The sequence below is a fragment of the Callospermophilus lateralis genome, chromosome 3 (assembly GCF_048772815.1).
Source record: "Callospermophilus lateralis isolate mCalLat2 chromosome 3, mCalLat2.hap1, whole genome shotgun sequence".
NCBI classification, from domain to species: domain Eukaryota; kingdom Metazoa; phylum Chordata; class Mammalia; order Rodentia; family Sciuridae; genus Callospermophilus; species Callospermophilus lateralis.
Window position 1 is genome coordinate 87,765,120 of NC_135307.1, and position 17,392 is coordinate 87,782,511.

Here is a 17,392-nt window from a genome sequence, read left to right on the forward strand (position 1 = left end):
AATAATAATAATAATAATAACTAAAAGGCAAAATAAGTGAGTAGAAGCTATAAATTATTCTCAAAGTCAGTATGTGGGAACAATAGGACAAAGGGGAAAAAAACCCTCTCCAAAACAATCTATAATTCATCTGTAATAATGATAAATGTAAGCAAAACATGAATATAAACTAACACAATAGCAATTGGGTATAGGCCTAGAACATAGGAAGCTGAGGCTGAAGGAGGACAATTTAAGACTAGGAGTTCAAGGCAAGCTTGGGTAACACAGTAATATACCATCACCAAAGAACAAAAACATGAATGTGGACAAATATGAACACACATACACACAAACACATACTTTTTAGATGGGGGAAGTTCTGGTTATTGAACCCAGGGCCTTGATTGAGGTAACCAGCATTTGATAAATGGGTTACACCCCAGCCCTATAGTGTTTTCTTGAAAATGTAAAAAAATTAAAAGAAAAAAAAAAAAATAGGTAAAAAAAAAAAATCATTGTGTCAATAAATAAAATCATCCTTAAGATAAACAATGAGTAAATAATCAAAACAATCCTGAATTATATGGAATATAGTAAATACTATAATTATGAAACCAAATTCATAATTTTGAATATTTTATAACAAAATTCAAATGAAGTATACTTGATTTGTTCTTAATACACCTCCCCAAAAGGAAAACATAAAATAAGGCATACTGCAAAGTAAAGTCTGAAGTTCTAAAGTAGTACTTTACAAAGAAGTACTCTATATAAAATTGACCCTTTTCTCTTTCTCTCTCTCTCTCTTTTTTTTTTAATATTCATTCTTAAGTTTTAGGTGGACACAATATCTTTATTTTACATTTATATGGTGCTGAGGATTGAACCCAGTGCCTCCTGCATGTTAGATGGGCACTCTACCACTGAGCCACAACCCCAGGTCCCCCTTTTCTCTTTAAGACATTATTGTACTTGAGCCAAATTCAAATCAAAAGAAAATTTTAAAAGCCAAAGTGTCATCAAGAAAATCTTTCAACACTAAAAGAAATTTTTAAAACACAAGATCTCCTTTTCACCTTAAAGTTAACTATTACTTGTTATTTTTAAAAAACTTATTTTATTTATTTATTTTTTAGTTGAACAAAATACGTTTATTTTGTTTGTTTATTTTTGTGTGGTATTGAGGATCGAACCAAGGGCCTCGCGCATGCCAGGCGAGCGAATCCCAGCCCTATTACTTGGTTTAATTGAACAAAGTATTAAGGGAACAATAAAGATACATCAAAAAGTTTATTTCAAAAATTCCGAGAAGAAACATACAAATCAATATAACTGTGACTGAAACTACCATCAGTTATCTACCAATAAGTCAAGAGAATGTGAGTCTCACAAACCTAGATGGTTTTTTGCAAACCAAGCTACTGTGAGATAGAAGGAAGTCTTAGAAAACTGAGTTAATTGTCTATTGCACCTCTCTGATCTAAATCTGGCCCATAATCCAATAAACTGAAACTACAGTCAGTACACAGAAACAAGTTAAGATAAACGATAAGCTATTTTCTTTTCCTTTTGTTCATTCCTTTGCTGATGTTGTTCCTCCAGACACATACAGGAATGAGATTTACAGAATAGAAGAAGATAGCATAAATAAAAGAGGAAAAAGGCCAGGGGAAGGCCTTAGTGAAGAATAAAAACAGAAATTAGTTTAGTGGAGTAAAGTCACTATGCTCAAAATTAGATCTTTAAAAGATTTCTAGAGGTGGGAGTGTAGCTCAGCAGTTAGAGCACTTACCTGGTATGCATGCACCACTGGGTTCAATCCCCCAGATACCACAAAAATAAATATTTTTGCCTTGATAATTTCATTGGTTAATTAAATGTACAATGTTCAAAGCATTGATAGGGTGGAAGTAATTATGATCTTCAAAATTTTATGCTTTCGTCCTACCTCCCGCATTTCCTCATCCAACTTCCGCTGCTCCAGAGCTTCCTTCTCGGCACGCTTGCGGTGTTCCTTCTCCACCTTCTCATATTTCTTCCAGTACAGAAGCATCTCCTTAGTGAGGCGGCGAGCACGAGGCAAAGTTTCCTTACAGTTCTTCTGGGCCTGCAAAGCTGCTCGACGTACCTCCTTCATGCACTGGTGGGCAAGCTACAAGATACAACGTTGCCATGATGGGAGACACCAACACTAAGTGACAGTTGTCTCTGGACAGTATGTGACCATAGGAGGAGTGTTCAGTATGAACACTGTTCAGTATGAATACTGAATCCTCCTATGGTCACATCTTTCTTCCCCAACTTGATTAATGTCCCTGGTACAATACTATATAACCCAGGCTTAGATTCTGAGGTAATATCAAGGATAAGAAATCTATCCACATCTACAACCTTAAAAGATGAAACAAAGTATAATTACTAACAAGGATCAGGGAAGTTATCAAGCATTATCGCACATATAAATAGTGAATACCTATCACTACTTTTTATACTATTTTAAAGTTAACATACATTAATTTAACCAAACCCATGAAATTGTTATTATTTCATTTTATAGATAAGAAAACATAAAGCCTGAATGACTAGTCCACAGAAATACAACTAGTAGCATTACCTCACCTGATCCTCAAGACAAAAGTTCTATTGTTTCCCTTTAAGAAAAGATTTTCATAACATCATTTCTTAGAAAAAGAAGCTGGAGCACAATAATTTGTCCAAGGAAATAAACAGACTATTGATGGTCTTATGAAAAAAAGACCCCCAGATACCAGTAATGTGAAGAATAATAATTTTACTTATTAAGTAGACTGAGGATATTTAGAAACTCTCTTAGGTATTATTAGATTTATAATCAACAGATCCTAACAGACAATGGCAGGAAGAATGGATCCAAAGAATAGAAACATATTTATACCAGCAAAACATGAAATGGAAATACAAAACTGCAATGTTACCTTTCGGCTATTGGTGAGAAACAGGTTACGAGCTGAAGCTTTCTGCTTGTTGGCCTAAAACAATTAAAAGTAATATTTCATTTAGGATTCATTTTTCAAATAAGATTATGTAGCCTGACAGTGTCTTTTATTTAATTTCTAGAGGACTGAAAAATAAAATGTCAAGTAAATGCAATATACGTTACCTCTAAAAGTTATACAGATGTACTGTTTTGGAATCACACACAAAGCTAATAAAGTAGCATTAAGAAGAACCGAGTGCCATAGTTGGCCTAAATATTATGAATACAAATGAAAAGAATTTAAGTTATAAGTCTTGAAGTAGACTAAGAGAATATATTACAACCAAACTTTAATCTACCCTGACTACAGCACACTGCTTTCCAGGACCAACCTGCAAGGCTGTTAGTACACCCAGATACCCAGATCTAGGACAGTTATGAGGAAGGTAAATTAACTTTCCAGTTCCACCTTCAACAGTCCCACCACCAACCAGGACAAACCTGCTGCCACTATTTCTCAAAGTCTCATTTTCTCCGAGGCAGACCTAACATAAGATGACTGACAGCCCAGAATCCAGTCTCCAGCTTTTAAAATCTTCCACTCCATGCCAAGCATGTAATCACAGTGGCTTAGGAGGCTAAGGCAGGAGGATCATGAATTCAAAGTTAGCCTTGTCAACTTAGCAAGGTCCTAAGCAACCTAGTGAGACCTTGTCACTAAATAAAATACAAAAAGTGCTGGGGATATGGTTCAGTGGTTGAGTGCTCCTGGGTTCAATTCCTGGTTACCCGCCCCCCCCCCCAAAAAGAAAAACAATTTCCACTCCAACTTTTTTTTTTTAATATTTTAATATTTATTTTTTAGTTTTTGGTGGACACAATATCTTTGTTTGTATGTGGTGCTGAGAATCGAACCCGGGCCGCACGCATGGCAGGCGAGCGCGCTACCGCTTGAGCCACATCCCCAGCCCTCCACTCCAACTTAAAAAACAAAACAAATCAAACCTCAATAAAGAAACCCAATTTCTTGTGTCCATTTAACATGGAAGAATATAGAAGAGATTCTCTGACAATTCAGCCACTTCCTCTGATGCTAAAGAAACAATGAATTCAAAGTTACAGACAGCCAGAGGCCATTTTTATAATATCCCTACATCAGATAGCCTGCTTACAGGAACTTTTAAGCCTTTAATCAAAAACTTCCTCTTAATACTTTAAGAATTAGTAGCTAAGCCAACAATCTCAAACATTCCCACTGAAAAGCCTTTATCATTGGAACATCATCATCTAAAATTCCTTCATCAGGTACTAAAGCCAGGTTTCCCATTAACTTTCCTATTAAGAATACTCAGACATAAACGATTTCTAGAAATACTATGGGGGGAAAAAGAATAATTTTTGTGGTGGTGAAGCACCATCATACCAAGGAATCAAAGCTAGTATTATCATATTGGGGCAGATATATCATGTGTCACCTGATATACCAAGGACATATGGCTTCTATGAAAATCCTACCAAAATGGATAACCCAAACATAATCACCTGATAAAAGCAGACAAATCCAAATTCAAAAATATCTTAAAAATAACATCTTCAAAAACAACAATGTCACAAAACACAGAGGAACTGTTTCAGATTCAAGAGATTTAACAACTAAATGCAACATGTAGTTCTAGATTGTATTCTGTATTCAATTCAGAGAAAAAAAGGGATATAAAGGAATTATTGAGACAACTAATGAAATTTTAATATAGAGGGGCTGGGGGTGTGGCTCAAGCGGTAGCACGCTCGCCTGGCATGCGTGCGGCCCGGGTTCGATCCTTAGCACCACATACAAACAAAGATGTTGTGTCCGCCGATAACTAAAATAAAATAAATATTAAAAAATTCTCTCTCTCTCTCTCTCTCTTTCTCACTCTCTCTTTAAAAAAAAAGAAAAAAGAAATTTTAATATGGACTATGGATCAGATAATATTATTATGTCACTATAAGTTCCTAATCTTGTAACTGCATTGTGCTTTTGTATGAGAATTCCTTTTCCTTAAAAAACAGAATGAAGTATTAGGAATAAGTTTAACAGACTGTCTCAAAATATATAGTTGAATGAAAAAAAAAAACTGAAAATAGTTGAGGGAAAAGAAAAAAAGATACATATGTACATAACAGAAACTAATGAGACAAACAATTGCTAAGTGTGAATTTTAAAATATATTTGGCAGATCCTTGATTTATTCTTGCCATGTTTTAAATTTTTTAATTAATTTTAGATTTACAAACAGTTGCAAAATAGTACATTTTCTTACACTTCCACCTGCTTCCCTAATTTTAACAGCTTATACATAACCTCAGAATAATTATTAGGAAAAGGAAACTTAACAGTGATATATTATTACTATTATAATCTTGTAAAAAACATGGGGAATTGAACCTAGTGCCTCCCACATGTTATGCAAAGGCTCTACCACTGAGCTACATACTCCTCTGGGGAGGCTACGAAATTTTTACCTGAACTACAGATCTTATTGGAAGGTTAAGAATTTTTCAACTCATATCTTCTTATTGTTCCAAGATTATATGCACAATCCCACATAGCAATTCATCTTTTCTCTCTCTGTGTAGGTCTTTTCTTTTGTGTCCTTGAAGTCTTTTTTTTTTTTTTTTGCACTAGGGATTGAACTCAGGGGCACTAGACCACTGAACCACATCCCCAACACTATTTTGTATTTTATTTAGAGACAAAGTCTCACTGAGTGCTTAGCACTTCGCTTTTGCTGAGTCTGGCTTTGAACTAGCAATCCTCCTGCCTCAGCCTCCTGAGCCACTAGGATTACAGGCATGTGCCATGCTCCTTGGCACTTTTGAAAAGTACTAATCATTTATGAAAAACGTCCTCCAATTTGGGGTTTGGGGTTTTTTGTTTCTTTGTTTTGTTTTGTTTTTAAACTTCTTTGTTTTAAAAGCGGGAAATAATTTTTAATATTTATTTTTTAGTTTTAGGTGGATACAATATATTTTTTAACTTTTATGTGGTGCTGAGGATCGAACCCAGTGCCTCCCGCATGCTAGGTGTGCACTCTACCACTGAGCCACAACCCCAGCTCTCTGTTATTTTTTATGATAAAAATCAGGTTGTGTATTTTGGTACAAGTAACACAGAAACAATGTATTCATTTTAGTGCATTAAATCGAGGGATTCCTGATGTCAAGATTTAAAGTATTAGTGATGTTTATTTGAATATTTGATTAAGACACTTTCTTCCAGTTTGGAAAAGTAATACATTCGCCTATATTTCTGTATCCTCTGTATGTATGTCACCATGAGTTCACAGAAAGATCTTTGATTCAAATTCAACTCCAGGCTTCATTTTGCTTTCCCAATCTTTATTTATAACTTCACTATCACACAGTATGAAAGTGGCTCTCATCTACAATACAATTACCTCAGTTGTTCATAGTTTTTGTTGTTGTTGTTGTTTTGTTTTGTTTTTGTACCAAGAACTGAACCCAGGAATGCTTACAAACTGTGTCATATCCCCCAGCCCTTTAGTTTTTCTGTTTTAAGGCAGGGTCTCACTAAGAAATTACTTAGGGCTTCACAAAATTGTTGAGGCTAGCTTTAAACATGCAATCCTCCTGCCTCAGTCTCCGAGCCACTGGGATTACTGGCGAGTGCCACTGCACCCAACTACATAATTTTTAAATTGCTAATCCATCCCCTTTGAGAAACACATTTACAATGTTAACTTTAGCCTTTCTGCCGACTTCTTTTGGTCTTTAGCCTCTCATATACAGTCACTGTTTTCTTCTGCTACTTTGGTTAATTCATTTCTTCTCCACTCCCTAAAATGTGATTGATATACATTTTTAAACACAATTAAGTTCATTTATTAGTGTTTGTATTTCACTTGCTGCAATACAATATTACATACATATCTATCCACATCTTGGTAAGTTTTATCTGTTCTATTTATTTTGGGATGCGTGAGGAGTGTCTGAAATATTAATGTTTCTAAAAGTCATCCCTACACTAAAAGATAGACTTCAAGACTCCTCTTCATTCCTGCTGCCCTATTCCCATAAATCCCTTTCATAAAAATCTCTTTCATGGGCTGGGGATGTGGCTCAAGTGGTAGCGCGCTTGCCTGGCATGCGTGCGGCCCGGGTTCGATCCTCAGCACCACATACAAAGCAAAGATGTTGTGTCCGCCGATAACTAAAAAAAAAAAATATTAAAATTCTCTCTCTCTCTCTCCCTCTCTCACTCTCTCTTTAAAAAAAAAAAAAAAATCTCTTTCACGGGTCTGCAAAGAAAATTACTTAATTTTTGTTTACCCTTCTTGAATTTTTTTTTGTAGAACTGAGCAACCATTTGTGTATTTACTTGTATCTTCATTTTTCTTACATGAAGAGTAATATACACGATTGTGCTTTTTTCCTTACTTAACAGTGTACCTTAGAAATCACTCTATATCAGAACAAAGAGACGTCTGATATTTTTTAACAGTTGCATAGTGCTTCACTGTGCGCATCTATCACAGTTTTACCTAGGTATTCTTTCAAGGATGGGCCTTTGGGTTGTTTCCATTATTTCATAACTACAAATACTGCTGTGATAAATATTATTATGCACATGTAATGCAACAGAATGCCTTTCTCCACAGCATTCCTAATAGAATGTGTTCACTTTCAAATTTTTTACCAATGTAATAAATATGTCTGTCCTTTGTCTTTTGACTTTCAAGAGGTTGGTGTTTTGTTTTTTTGTTTTTTGTTTTTTTTTTTTTTTTGGTATTACTGGCAATTGAACCTAGAAGCACTTTACCACTAAGTTACCTCCCTAGGCCATTTTCTATTTGTTTTTTTGAGAAAGGGTCTCAATAAGCTGCCAAGGATGATCTACAACTTTAAACCCTCCAGCCTCAGTTTCCTGAGTAGCTAGGATTATAGGCATATACGACTACATCCAACAAGATTTCTTAATATATCAGAGTAAGCAGCCCTCTGAATGTGATATTTAATGTAAATAATTTCTCCCAATTTTTTGTCTGTTGTTTTCTAATTTTGGTTATTTCTTGCTCATGTAAATTTCATGAGGAATGCAATCATGTCTCTTTCAGCATTTGTAGGATTTATTTTTTCTTCAAATTGAGGTCTCTACTCCCTTTGGGGCATATAGCATATTTGTGAAATACACATCTTATATTATCTATTTCCAAATGGCTATCTAATTATCCCAAAACCATTAATCAGAAAGTTCATTAGTTTATTCTACCAGACTATTTGCTTATGCATGTGTCAATACCAGACTTTTTTTAATTATAGAGGTTTTATACCATGTTTCAATGTTTAACAGGGCTTTTCCAATATTCCCTAGCTACTCCTGAATACTGACTGTATCCATATAAACTTTAGTATCAATTTTTCTCAATTCATAAAATATCCTGTTTAGAAAATATCCAACTTATAATGAAATATTTCATCTTATCAGGATATACTCAATTTACATAAAGGGTAAAAAGCAAACAAGTTGTAAATCTGAGTGGTGAACTATTCCTTACTACTTTTTACTTTGAAATAATATCAAAATAAAATGTTATCTAAGTGTGTATGGATTCTCTAAGAAACATCTCCTTTTTACTTAATTTTCTCTATTAACACCTATCCATTTGTTGTCAAGTATCTATTGCTATTTTTAAGAAAACTGTTTTCTTGCCAAGTGCTGTGGCACATGCCTATAATCACGGTTACTCAGGAGACTGAGGCAGGGGCAAGATAAATTTGAGGTGAACCTGGGCAAACTAGTGCGATCCTGTCTCAAAATAAAATAAAAAAACTGAGCTGGGGGGTTCTGGAGTTATGACCCAGTGGTAGAGTGCTCGCCTAGCATGCATAAGGCACTGGGTTCGATCCTCAGCACCACATAAATTTAAAATAGAGATATTGTGTCCACCTAAAACTAAACAAATAAATAAATACTTAAAAAAAAAAAAAGCTGAGCTGGGCACAAATTTCAGTGGCAGAGCGCCTGCCTAGCATGTACAAGGCCCAGGTCCAATCCCCAGCATCAGAAAAGAAAAGAAAGCACTAGGAATGGTGGTATATAACTGTAAACCTAGCAGTTCAGGAGGCTTACAAGGAGGGTTCTAAGTTCAAGGCCAGCCTCAGCAACTTGAGTCCCTGTCTCAAAATAAAAAACAAAACTGGCTAGGTATGCATCTCAATAGTAAAACGCCCTGGACTAAATCCTCAGCACAAAAAAAAAAAAAAAAAAAAAAGCTAGGAGCATTTGCCTATACATGTGAAGCACTGGGTTCGATTCTCAGCACCACATTAAAAAAATAAGTAAATAAAGATATTACATTCATCTACATTTAAAAAAAGAAAAAAAAAAAGCTAGCTATTCGTCCACCAAAGAGGTTTCCCCTCTGGCATTTTGTTTTATGCTGTAATTTTTTTAACGGGAAAACACACACACACACAATTTCTGTATGTGCAAGTCATGAAAGTTTTACACTCCTCCATTTTTTTTTTTTTTCTTTTAACCAAGGAATATGATGAAACTGTCTTGTGAATTCTGAGCAAATTCTGGGAAAAGTTAACTAAAGACAATACTATTCCTATTCTCTTAATTTCAACAGATTACCTTCATTATTTTTACTTCCTTTTCTGAAAGGATCTAGCTCTCACAAATGCTTCTTAGAGGGTGGGAAGAAAAGCTTTGGTAATTCATTTACCTTTGGTAATTCCTTTTTCACAATGCTGAGCCACACTTTCCTGCGTCGAGCATTAAGCTGCTCAATGGATAAGTGCTTCTTCTTAGTGCCAGGGGGAGGCGCATCATGAGAAAATTTGGCGAATACTTTGGTCTGGTGGTGGTGGCGACGAGGGGATTCTTCAGAGGAAAGCTCTTCATCTCTTCGTCTTTTTTTCTTTACTTTTTTCAACTTGGCTACAAAGGAAAACAGATGTTTATGAAGTTGTATTTCTTCCATTCCATACAGAAACCTCATCACTACAAGAAAACTCTCGGTGCTTTCCTCATTCTACCTGAAGCTGGCAACATTGCTCCCTTTATCTATGCAGGCCAATAAATATTCCAAGAGAAAAATCTCACTAACTTGGAAAAGAATACTGGATACTCCACCTGTTTCCATGAAACAGAAATACATAATAAAGCCCTAGAACCAAATTTCTTTTTGAACTCAACACTAGAAAAGGCTTACAAATATCATCAGGCTCAAGGAAGAAACCTATTTGTGTTTGGTGGCCATATAAGTGAATCAGGTAGTCCACTATTAACACTGTATTTAATAAGGGAGTTATTAAATAAAAAAGGAAACCAATTTGTATTTGGTGGTCATGTAAGCTAAAGAAGAGGAACATTAAGTGATATGACCCTAAATGCATTAAGTTATATGTCACTAAAATCTGTACAAAAAGCTAGTGGGGCGAGTGAATAGAAAATGAGAAAACAGATATAAAAGGAGGATGTGGGAGATAAGAAGGGAGGAAACCTAAAAAGACATTTTTTGACTTCAACTCATACCTTCAAGGGAATAAAATTTGCCTTCCACAGATAGTTTAAGACTTTCCCTTCCTGTTTCCTTCCTGGTTTCCAGCTGCTTAGAGCTCAACAAGAGAGGAAAGATATAAAACTGCAAACACTACAGGAGATCATCAGGATCTGATCTATTTTAAATCACCTCAGCCAACAACAATTATAACTTACTCCATATATTTCAGGTTACTCATCATACCTAATGATGCATAAGCAACTTTTTCCCATCCCAGATCACTTTCTTTCCTTTTTTTTTTTTTTAAGTTTTTTTTTGGATGTACACAATATCTTTATTTTATTTATTTTTATGTGGTGCTGGGGAACGAACCCAGTGCCTCATGCATGCTAGGCAAGTGCCCTACCACTGAGCCACAACCCCGGCCCCCAAATCACTTTCAACATTGCCAGAGTGCATAGAGAAAACAACAAATACATTAATTTGCTGAAAATCTTTGACCAGGAATCTCTAGTTATGTTTTTCCAACTCTCAAAAAGACCATAAACCAAATATGAAATAAGGTTAATACTTCCGAACAGAAAGGAGTCTAGAGTTTTTCAGGTAAAGCAAATTTCTACTGTATATACATTATGCTTATGTTTTAGCAGGACACCCATAATTCATTCTTTTCTTGTACTATGGATTAAACCCAGGGGTGTTGAACCACAAAGCTATACACACAGTGCCCCATCACCCCTCACCGTTTTTTTTTTTTTCTTTTTTCTTTTTTTTGAGACAGGGTTTCATTAAGATGCCCAAGCTGGCCTTGAACTTGCAATCCACCTGCCTCAGCCTCTCAAGGAGCTGGGATTATATGTATGCACCACAGTGTCCAGCCAGCCACACATAATTCTGAAAATTAAGGATGAGTATATGTGGAAGGCAGATCAACATGCTCACCTTTAAGCTTTTTGTCCTCCTTGAATTTCTTTTTTTTGGGTCCAAGTAAGTGTCGTTGTTGCTCATAAAAAGGGTCATATGTAGAAAGCAGGCCTGCACTATAGTACTGGTACTGCTGCAACTGAAAAATGCAAAGTGTGTAATAGGCCTGCCTATGTTGTACAGACCAGCCTTAAAATCATCTCTGTGAAAGAAAGCTGAACCATAGGAAATCATAGCTCCTAAATAAAATATTCTTCCTACAGAGATCAGTAAGAATTTATTACATCAAAGGGAATTTCCTTAACTTCAAAGCAAAATAGCTTTAACTACTATGCATAATACAGAATGCTGGGGGAAAAAAAAACATTTAGGAAAAAACCTTGAGGCTTCTGAATTTATACCAGAAAATTTATTTGCTCCTGATATACTTGAGATGAAATTAACTCCTGACAGAAAGATCTCCCCTTGGAAATATTTCTCTTACCAATAATAGGTCCCAGGTTCCTGATGCTTGCCAGTCTGACCTTTACCAGTCAACCAAATTCTTCAATCTTTCAAGTCTTCTCTATTTGTCTCCCATTAAGAGAGTCTACCATTATTATGGATAGTTCCTGTATTACCAGAATTCTAACATGAATAATCTAATTGTTTCCATCCAGGAATCATTTCAAAATTTCACTTAAACTGACCGCCAAATCTCACATTAATTCTGTCTTATTTATTGCTAATGTATAAATATGAAAATTAATTAAAATCAGGTAGTCCACTATTGACATTTTTACCTGGATTATAGACAAAGTATTGTCCAAGGACTAAAACTAGGACGGAAGTGTAATATGAAGAACTCTTACAAGATTCTCAAAGGTCAAAATTAAATGAGTCCTCATCAAGCTGTATGCTTAGTTTGTGTTCTTTTCTACAGGTATTCTGTACCAATTTTTTAAAAAATACTTATTTTTTAGTTATAGGTAGACGCAATATCTTTATTTTATTTTTTATTTGGTGCTGAAAATTGAACCCAGTACCTCACGCGTGGTAGGCAAGCGCTCTGCTTCTGAGCCACAACCCCAGCCCTGTACCTCAATTTTTTTTTTAAATATTTATTTTAGTTGGACACAATATCTTTATTTAATTTATTTATTTATATGTGGTGCTGAGGATTGAACCCAGGGCCTCGCACGTGCTAGGTAAGTACCTTTCCACTGAGCCAGAACCCCCACCCGCCGCCGCTGTACCTCAATTTTTAAAGTGAGCAAATTTGAAGTTACATGCCTTACCACTAGACTATAATAAGAAAAAAAAAAAAAACAATTTGAATTAAATTTGTCAGGAATTCTCCTTATCACTTCTACCAGATTAAAAGTTTCAGCATATTATATTCAAAGCTTTCTGAACTAACTTTGGACTATAAGAAATTGCTGGAAAATTATTTAGGTTTCCAAATATGCTATTTTTCATACGACAATGAATTATACTTCTGGCAAAAATCAAAACACTTTAGTAAGAGTGTCAAATAGTTATCACTTAAAACTATCATCATTTTAATGTTAGTAGGTAAAAAAAAAGGAGTTTTTCAAGACAGAACACTTTTTAAAGAGCAGTTGCATGTAAACATTCTGGCAGATACTCAAAAGGTTAAATAAACATATTTACCATGTGACCCTGCAATTCCTCTGCTAAGATCACACCTAAGAGAATTGAAAACATATATCCACACTAATACTTACACACAATTTTTCACAGCAGTACTATTCATAAGTAGCAAGAAGTAGAAATAAGCCAATCAGTTGATCAACTGAAGAACAGATAAATATGGTATATATGCAACAGAACATTTGACAATAAAAAGGAATGTAGCACAATATAGGCTATAAAAGGGATGGATTTTGAAAAAATTATATTGAGAGAAGCTGCACACACAAAAGACACCGCTATATAAATCCATTTGTAAGAAATGTTGAGAATGGGAATATTTACAGAAAAAAAAGGTACATTCTTAAGTCCCTTGATTTGACATCTAGCACAGCCCCCCAAACAAATAAGATAGACTGGAAGTTGCCTGGTAGTTGCCTGACACTAAAGAAAAAGAAGAAAATGAATGGCAACAGCTCAGGAATATGAGTTTTCTTTCTAGAGTGATGAAAATATTTTACAATTAGTGATGATTCTAACATAATGCTATAAATATACCAAAAACTATTGATTAGCAAGTATTTAAAAGCTGAATTTTGGGTGTATGGATTATGTCTCAATAAGCTGTTCACAACCACCACCACCTAAATATAAAGTTTAAATATATATCTCATTAATGACTACAAACCAGAGAGAGTAAACACCCAGCATGAAGGTCTGAGTTTTCTCTTGAAACCCTCACCTCCTTGTCTTTGCTATACTTATTTTGGTGAAGTTTCTTATATTTGTGTAGTCGAAGCATGTTGTGAAGTTCTTCTCTGCTGAGATTGAGTTCTTCTTCATCATCATCATTGTCTTCACTCTGAGAATCTGCTTCACTGGATTCATCACTTAAAAGAATGTTCTGGAAAATGGCAAAAAAAGAAAATATAATTTTCGCTATGTTGTTATTCAATTTATAATCCAAGAATTTTTTCCCCAGATCCTAAAACAATGACAAAAACAGCTGGAGAACAGTCATTTCAGTTTCCTTTATATTCCATTTACCAATTCAACTGAAAAACAAAAAAGGATACTACTAAACCTAATAGGAAGGTTATACTTCACTGAGTACACTATACATAAGATTCTCAATCTAAATTTTGAATTCCAAGGCAAACAAAACCAAAACAAAATCTACCTATGGAATATAGAGGAATAAGAAAAAGTAAGCCACAATAACAAAAAAAGGGAAAAAAAACAAATAGCCATTAATTGATGAATGGATAAACAAAATGTGGAATATCCAGACAATGAAATATTACTCAGCTATAAAAAAAAAGTACTAATATGTGTCACAAAAATAAAGAAGCTTAAAAAATTATGCTAATTGAAAGAAGCTAGGACCACAAATGATGATTCAATTTATGTTAAATTTCCAAAACTGACAAATCAAAAGAGACAGAAAGCAGATTAGTGGCTGGCAGGGACTAGGGGAACTAGAGTGTAGGGAGTGGCTATTAATGACTACACAGCTTCTTTATGAAGTAATGAAATGTTCTCAAATTAGACAGTGGTTATATCTGAGAACAACATCATGAACACACGAAAAACTACTAAACTGTATGTTTTAAAAGGTTAAATTTTATGGCAAGTGAAGTGTATCTAAATTTTTAAAAATGTCATGGCTACATATAAAGATTTATGCATAAAGCCTTACTGACATTGAGTAAATCAGACCTTTTACACATGAGCCTTTTAAAGTGCACAAGGTAACAGTAAAGAATTCACACTTCTTTTAGCTTTTCACAGGAAAAGAATGAAATAGTGAAATAATTAGTTTTATTTTATTTATTTATTTTGGCGCTTGGGATTGAACTGATGACCTTGTGCATACTAAGGTAAGAACAATTAGTCTTTATTTTTTTTAATTTGTTTTAGTTGTAGCCTGATACAATACCTTTATTTATGTATTTTTATGTGGTGCTAAGGATAGAACGTAGTTGTTTCACAAATGCTAGACAAGTAGCGCCATCACTGAGCTACAATTCTAGCCCCAAATAGTTTTAAGACGAAATACTATCCTAAATTCAAGTCTGGCCATTAATAGTAACCTTGTAAGAATGTAAATGATATTATACCACTGGTGCTGCTTGTTAAAACTCCAATGGCTTAAGATTATTATTAGAATAAAATACAAATTCTTAAGTGGATGTATGAGGCCCTGTGTGATCACAGCCTCCAATCTCATCTTCTACCTCTGCCCTCCATTCACCAAGCTCCACAGACTGGCCACACTGGACTTCCTTTTCCCCCAGACATACCAAGTTGATTCTTTTCTTTTTGGTACTGGGGATTAAAACTAGGGGCACATAACCACTGAGCTCCACCTGTAGCCCCTGCCCCACCTATAGACCCTTTTATTTTTAATTTTGAGACAGGGTATTGTTAAGTTGCTGAATTTGATCTAGAACTTGCAATCTTCCTTCCTCAGCCTCCCAAGTCACTGGGATTATAGGTGTGTGCCACTGCACACAGCACTAAGGTGTTGTTGTTTTTTGTTTTTTTTTTCCAATATTTTTTCAGTTGCAATTGACAATACTTTTGGTTTTTTAATTAATTTATTTATTTTTTATGTGGTGCTGAGGATTGAACCCAGCACTTCACACATGCTGGGCAAGTGCTCCACTGCTGAGCCAAAGCCCCAGCCCCCTAAGGTGCTTTTTTAACTCATGAATCCCACAGTTGTTTCTTCTATTTGAAATGCTCTTACAATTAGACCCTCACATGATTCTCTCTGGTCATTCACAAGTCAGTTGAAATGCTGTGACTTCCTAGTTGACTTGCTTGAAAGTTTTCTTGTTTGAAAGTTTACTTGTTTACAGGCTTACTCCCTACCTCCTCATTTAGAAAATAAGCTCCACAGGGCAAGAAACCAGTCCATGTTCAATGGTTCCTGGCACATGAATGCACTAATCAACATTTATTGCATTTATTTAACTACTCATGGACTGATAGAAAATTGATATTCCTGATGACATGAGCCAACAAGGGCAAAGATTTTATCTAATTTGATTACTATATTCCTTTCTCCATTGTGCTTTACCAATGTTTGCTAACATGATGTCACTGAACCTTCTTCAAAATACCACAACCAAGAACCCCTAGGCCCCTAGGGGTATAGCTAAGTAGTAAGGCACTTGCCTAGAATGTGCATCCCCAGGACCAGCACGAGAAAATAAAAACAATCTGTCAATCTATCAGAATGAGTTAACAACCTGCCCTCTATTAGCAATATCAGCAGATTATTTGAATTGTAAACATTCTGCCTTATTTCTTACCTTTAGCCACTTTCTGCTTTTCTTCAACTTAGAGAAGTTATACAAATTCCCCTTGTCAGATTTTGATTCTGTATAAAGAAACAAAAATAAAATGAAATAAAAATGAAAGAATGACTACACCAAGAGAACTGCTAGACCAAAGAGGGATCTCAAGCCACACAGACCTGACTGCAGAACTCCATTCAGCGAGTACGGGTTTAACATTCCAGAACTGCTTGCTCCAGAAGTTTCACCAAGCAATGAATTTGGAGGTTCTTCCTTTACTTGTATTAAGGGATCCCCAGACTGGGGCAATAAAGGATTGTTGTCATCCAGTCCATCTTCACTATCATCACTAGAAATTGAATAGCAAGTCAATAGTCACAGTTCTTCCAGCAAAACATTATACTTTAAAATTAGTAAAACTGGATATTTTATAGAAGAAATTGATTCTTAGAAAAGGCTGACTGTATTTTACTTAAAAGAAGAAAAAAGAAAACATCAAATATAATAAAAATCCTAAAATACTTTAACCCTAAAGTCTACAGGGATAAAAGGAATCAGAAATGCAGTACATTATAATACTACAAAGATGAAATAACATACCTAGAAATATTCCTGTTGAAGATGGCTGATGTTTGTCGCAGGAAATGGTCCAACCGGAGGGCCCTCTCCAGATACTGAAGATAGAGGGGCTTTGCCAGCTCACTGCAGCCGCCATCGTCCCCGGCACCCAACTCTGAGGCCATAGAACAAATCTGTCTTCATGCACAAGGGCCTCCAACTACACAGCTGAGGAACAGAGGTAAGTAGTAAAAAAACAAAAAAGACTATTCATTTTCTTTCTCTTGCCTACTCTCTCACAAATTGAAGACAAGTCAGACCATCTAGAACAAGACACTGAGAAGATAGCATAAAATAAAGGTCCATCAAAAATTTAAAAATATTTAAAAAAACATTAAACAATGTAGAAGGATCATGATAAAACTCCTTAGAAAATGCCTGTTAATTTAGCTAAGGCAGAATTAAAAGCATAGGATGAATACCAAAATATAGTAACATTGTCATATGTTACAATGAAAATT

At 35.1% G+C, this 17,392-nt stretch overlaps 1 protein-coding gene across 2 annotated transcripts in view; it reads right to left on the reverse strand.

Moving 5' to 3' along the window:
* Ino80 (INO80 complex ATPase subunit) overlaps positions 1-17,392 on the reverse strand; it is a 133,231-nt gene that overhangs the window by 87,023 nt on the left and 28,816 nt on the right. Inside the window, exons 2-9 of one of the 2 annotated variants that reach the window (XM_076850577.1) lie at positions 16,914-17,099; positions 16,493-16,662; positions 16,329-16,396; positions 13,751-13,912; positions 11,395-11,509; positions 9,673-9,887; positions 2,937-2,990; positions 1,931-2,134 (exon numbers count right to left, since the gene is read on the reverse strand). In XM_076850577.1, coding sequence (XP_076706692.1) covers positions 1,931-2,134; positions 2,937-2,990; positions 9,673-9,887; positions 11,395-11,509; positions 13,751-13,912; positions 16,329-16,396; positions 16,493-16,662; positions 16,914-17,056 — 1,131 coding nt within the window. In that variant the 5' untranslated portion in view covers positions 17,057-17,099. Of the gene's footprint in view, positions 1-1,930; positions 2,135-2,936; positions 2,991-9,672; positions 9,888-11,394; positions 11,516-13,750; positions 13,913-16,328; positions 16,397-16,492; positions 16,663-16,913; positions 17,100-17,392 lie in introns of both variants that reach the window. The other variant, XM_076850576.1, reaches the window with a different exon arrangement.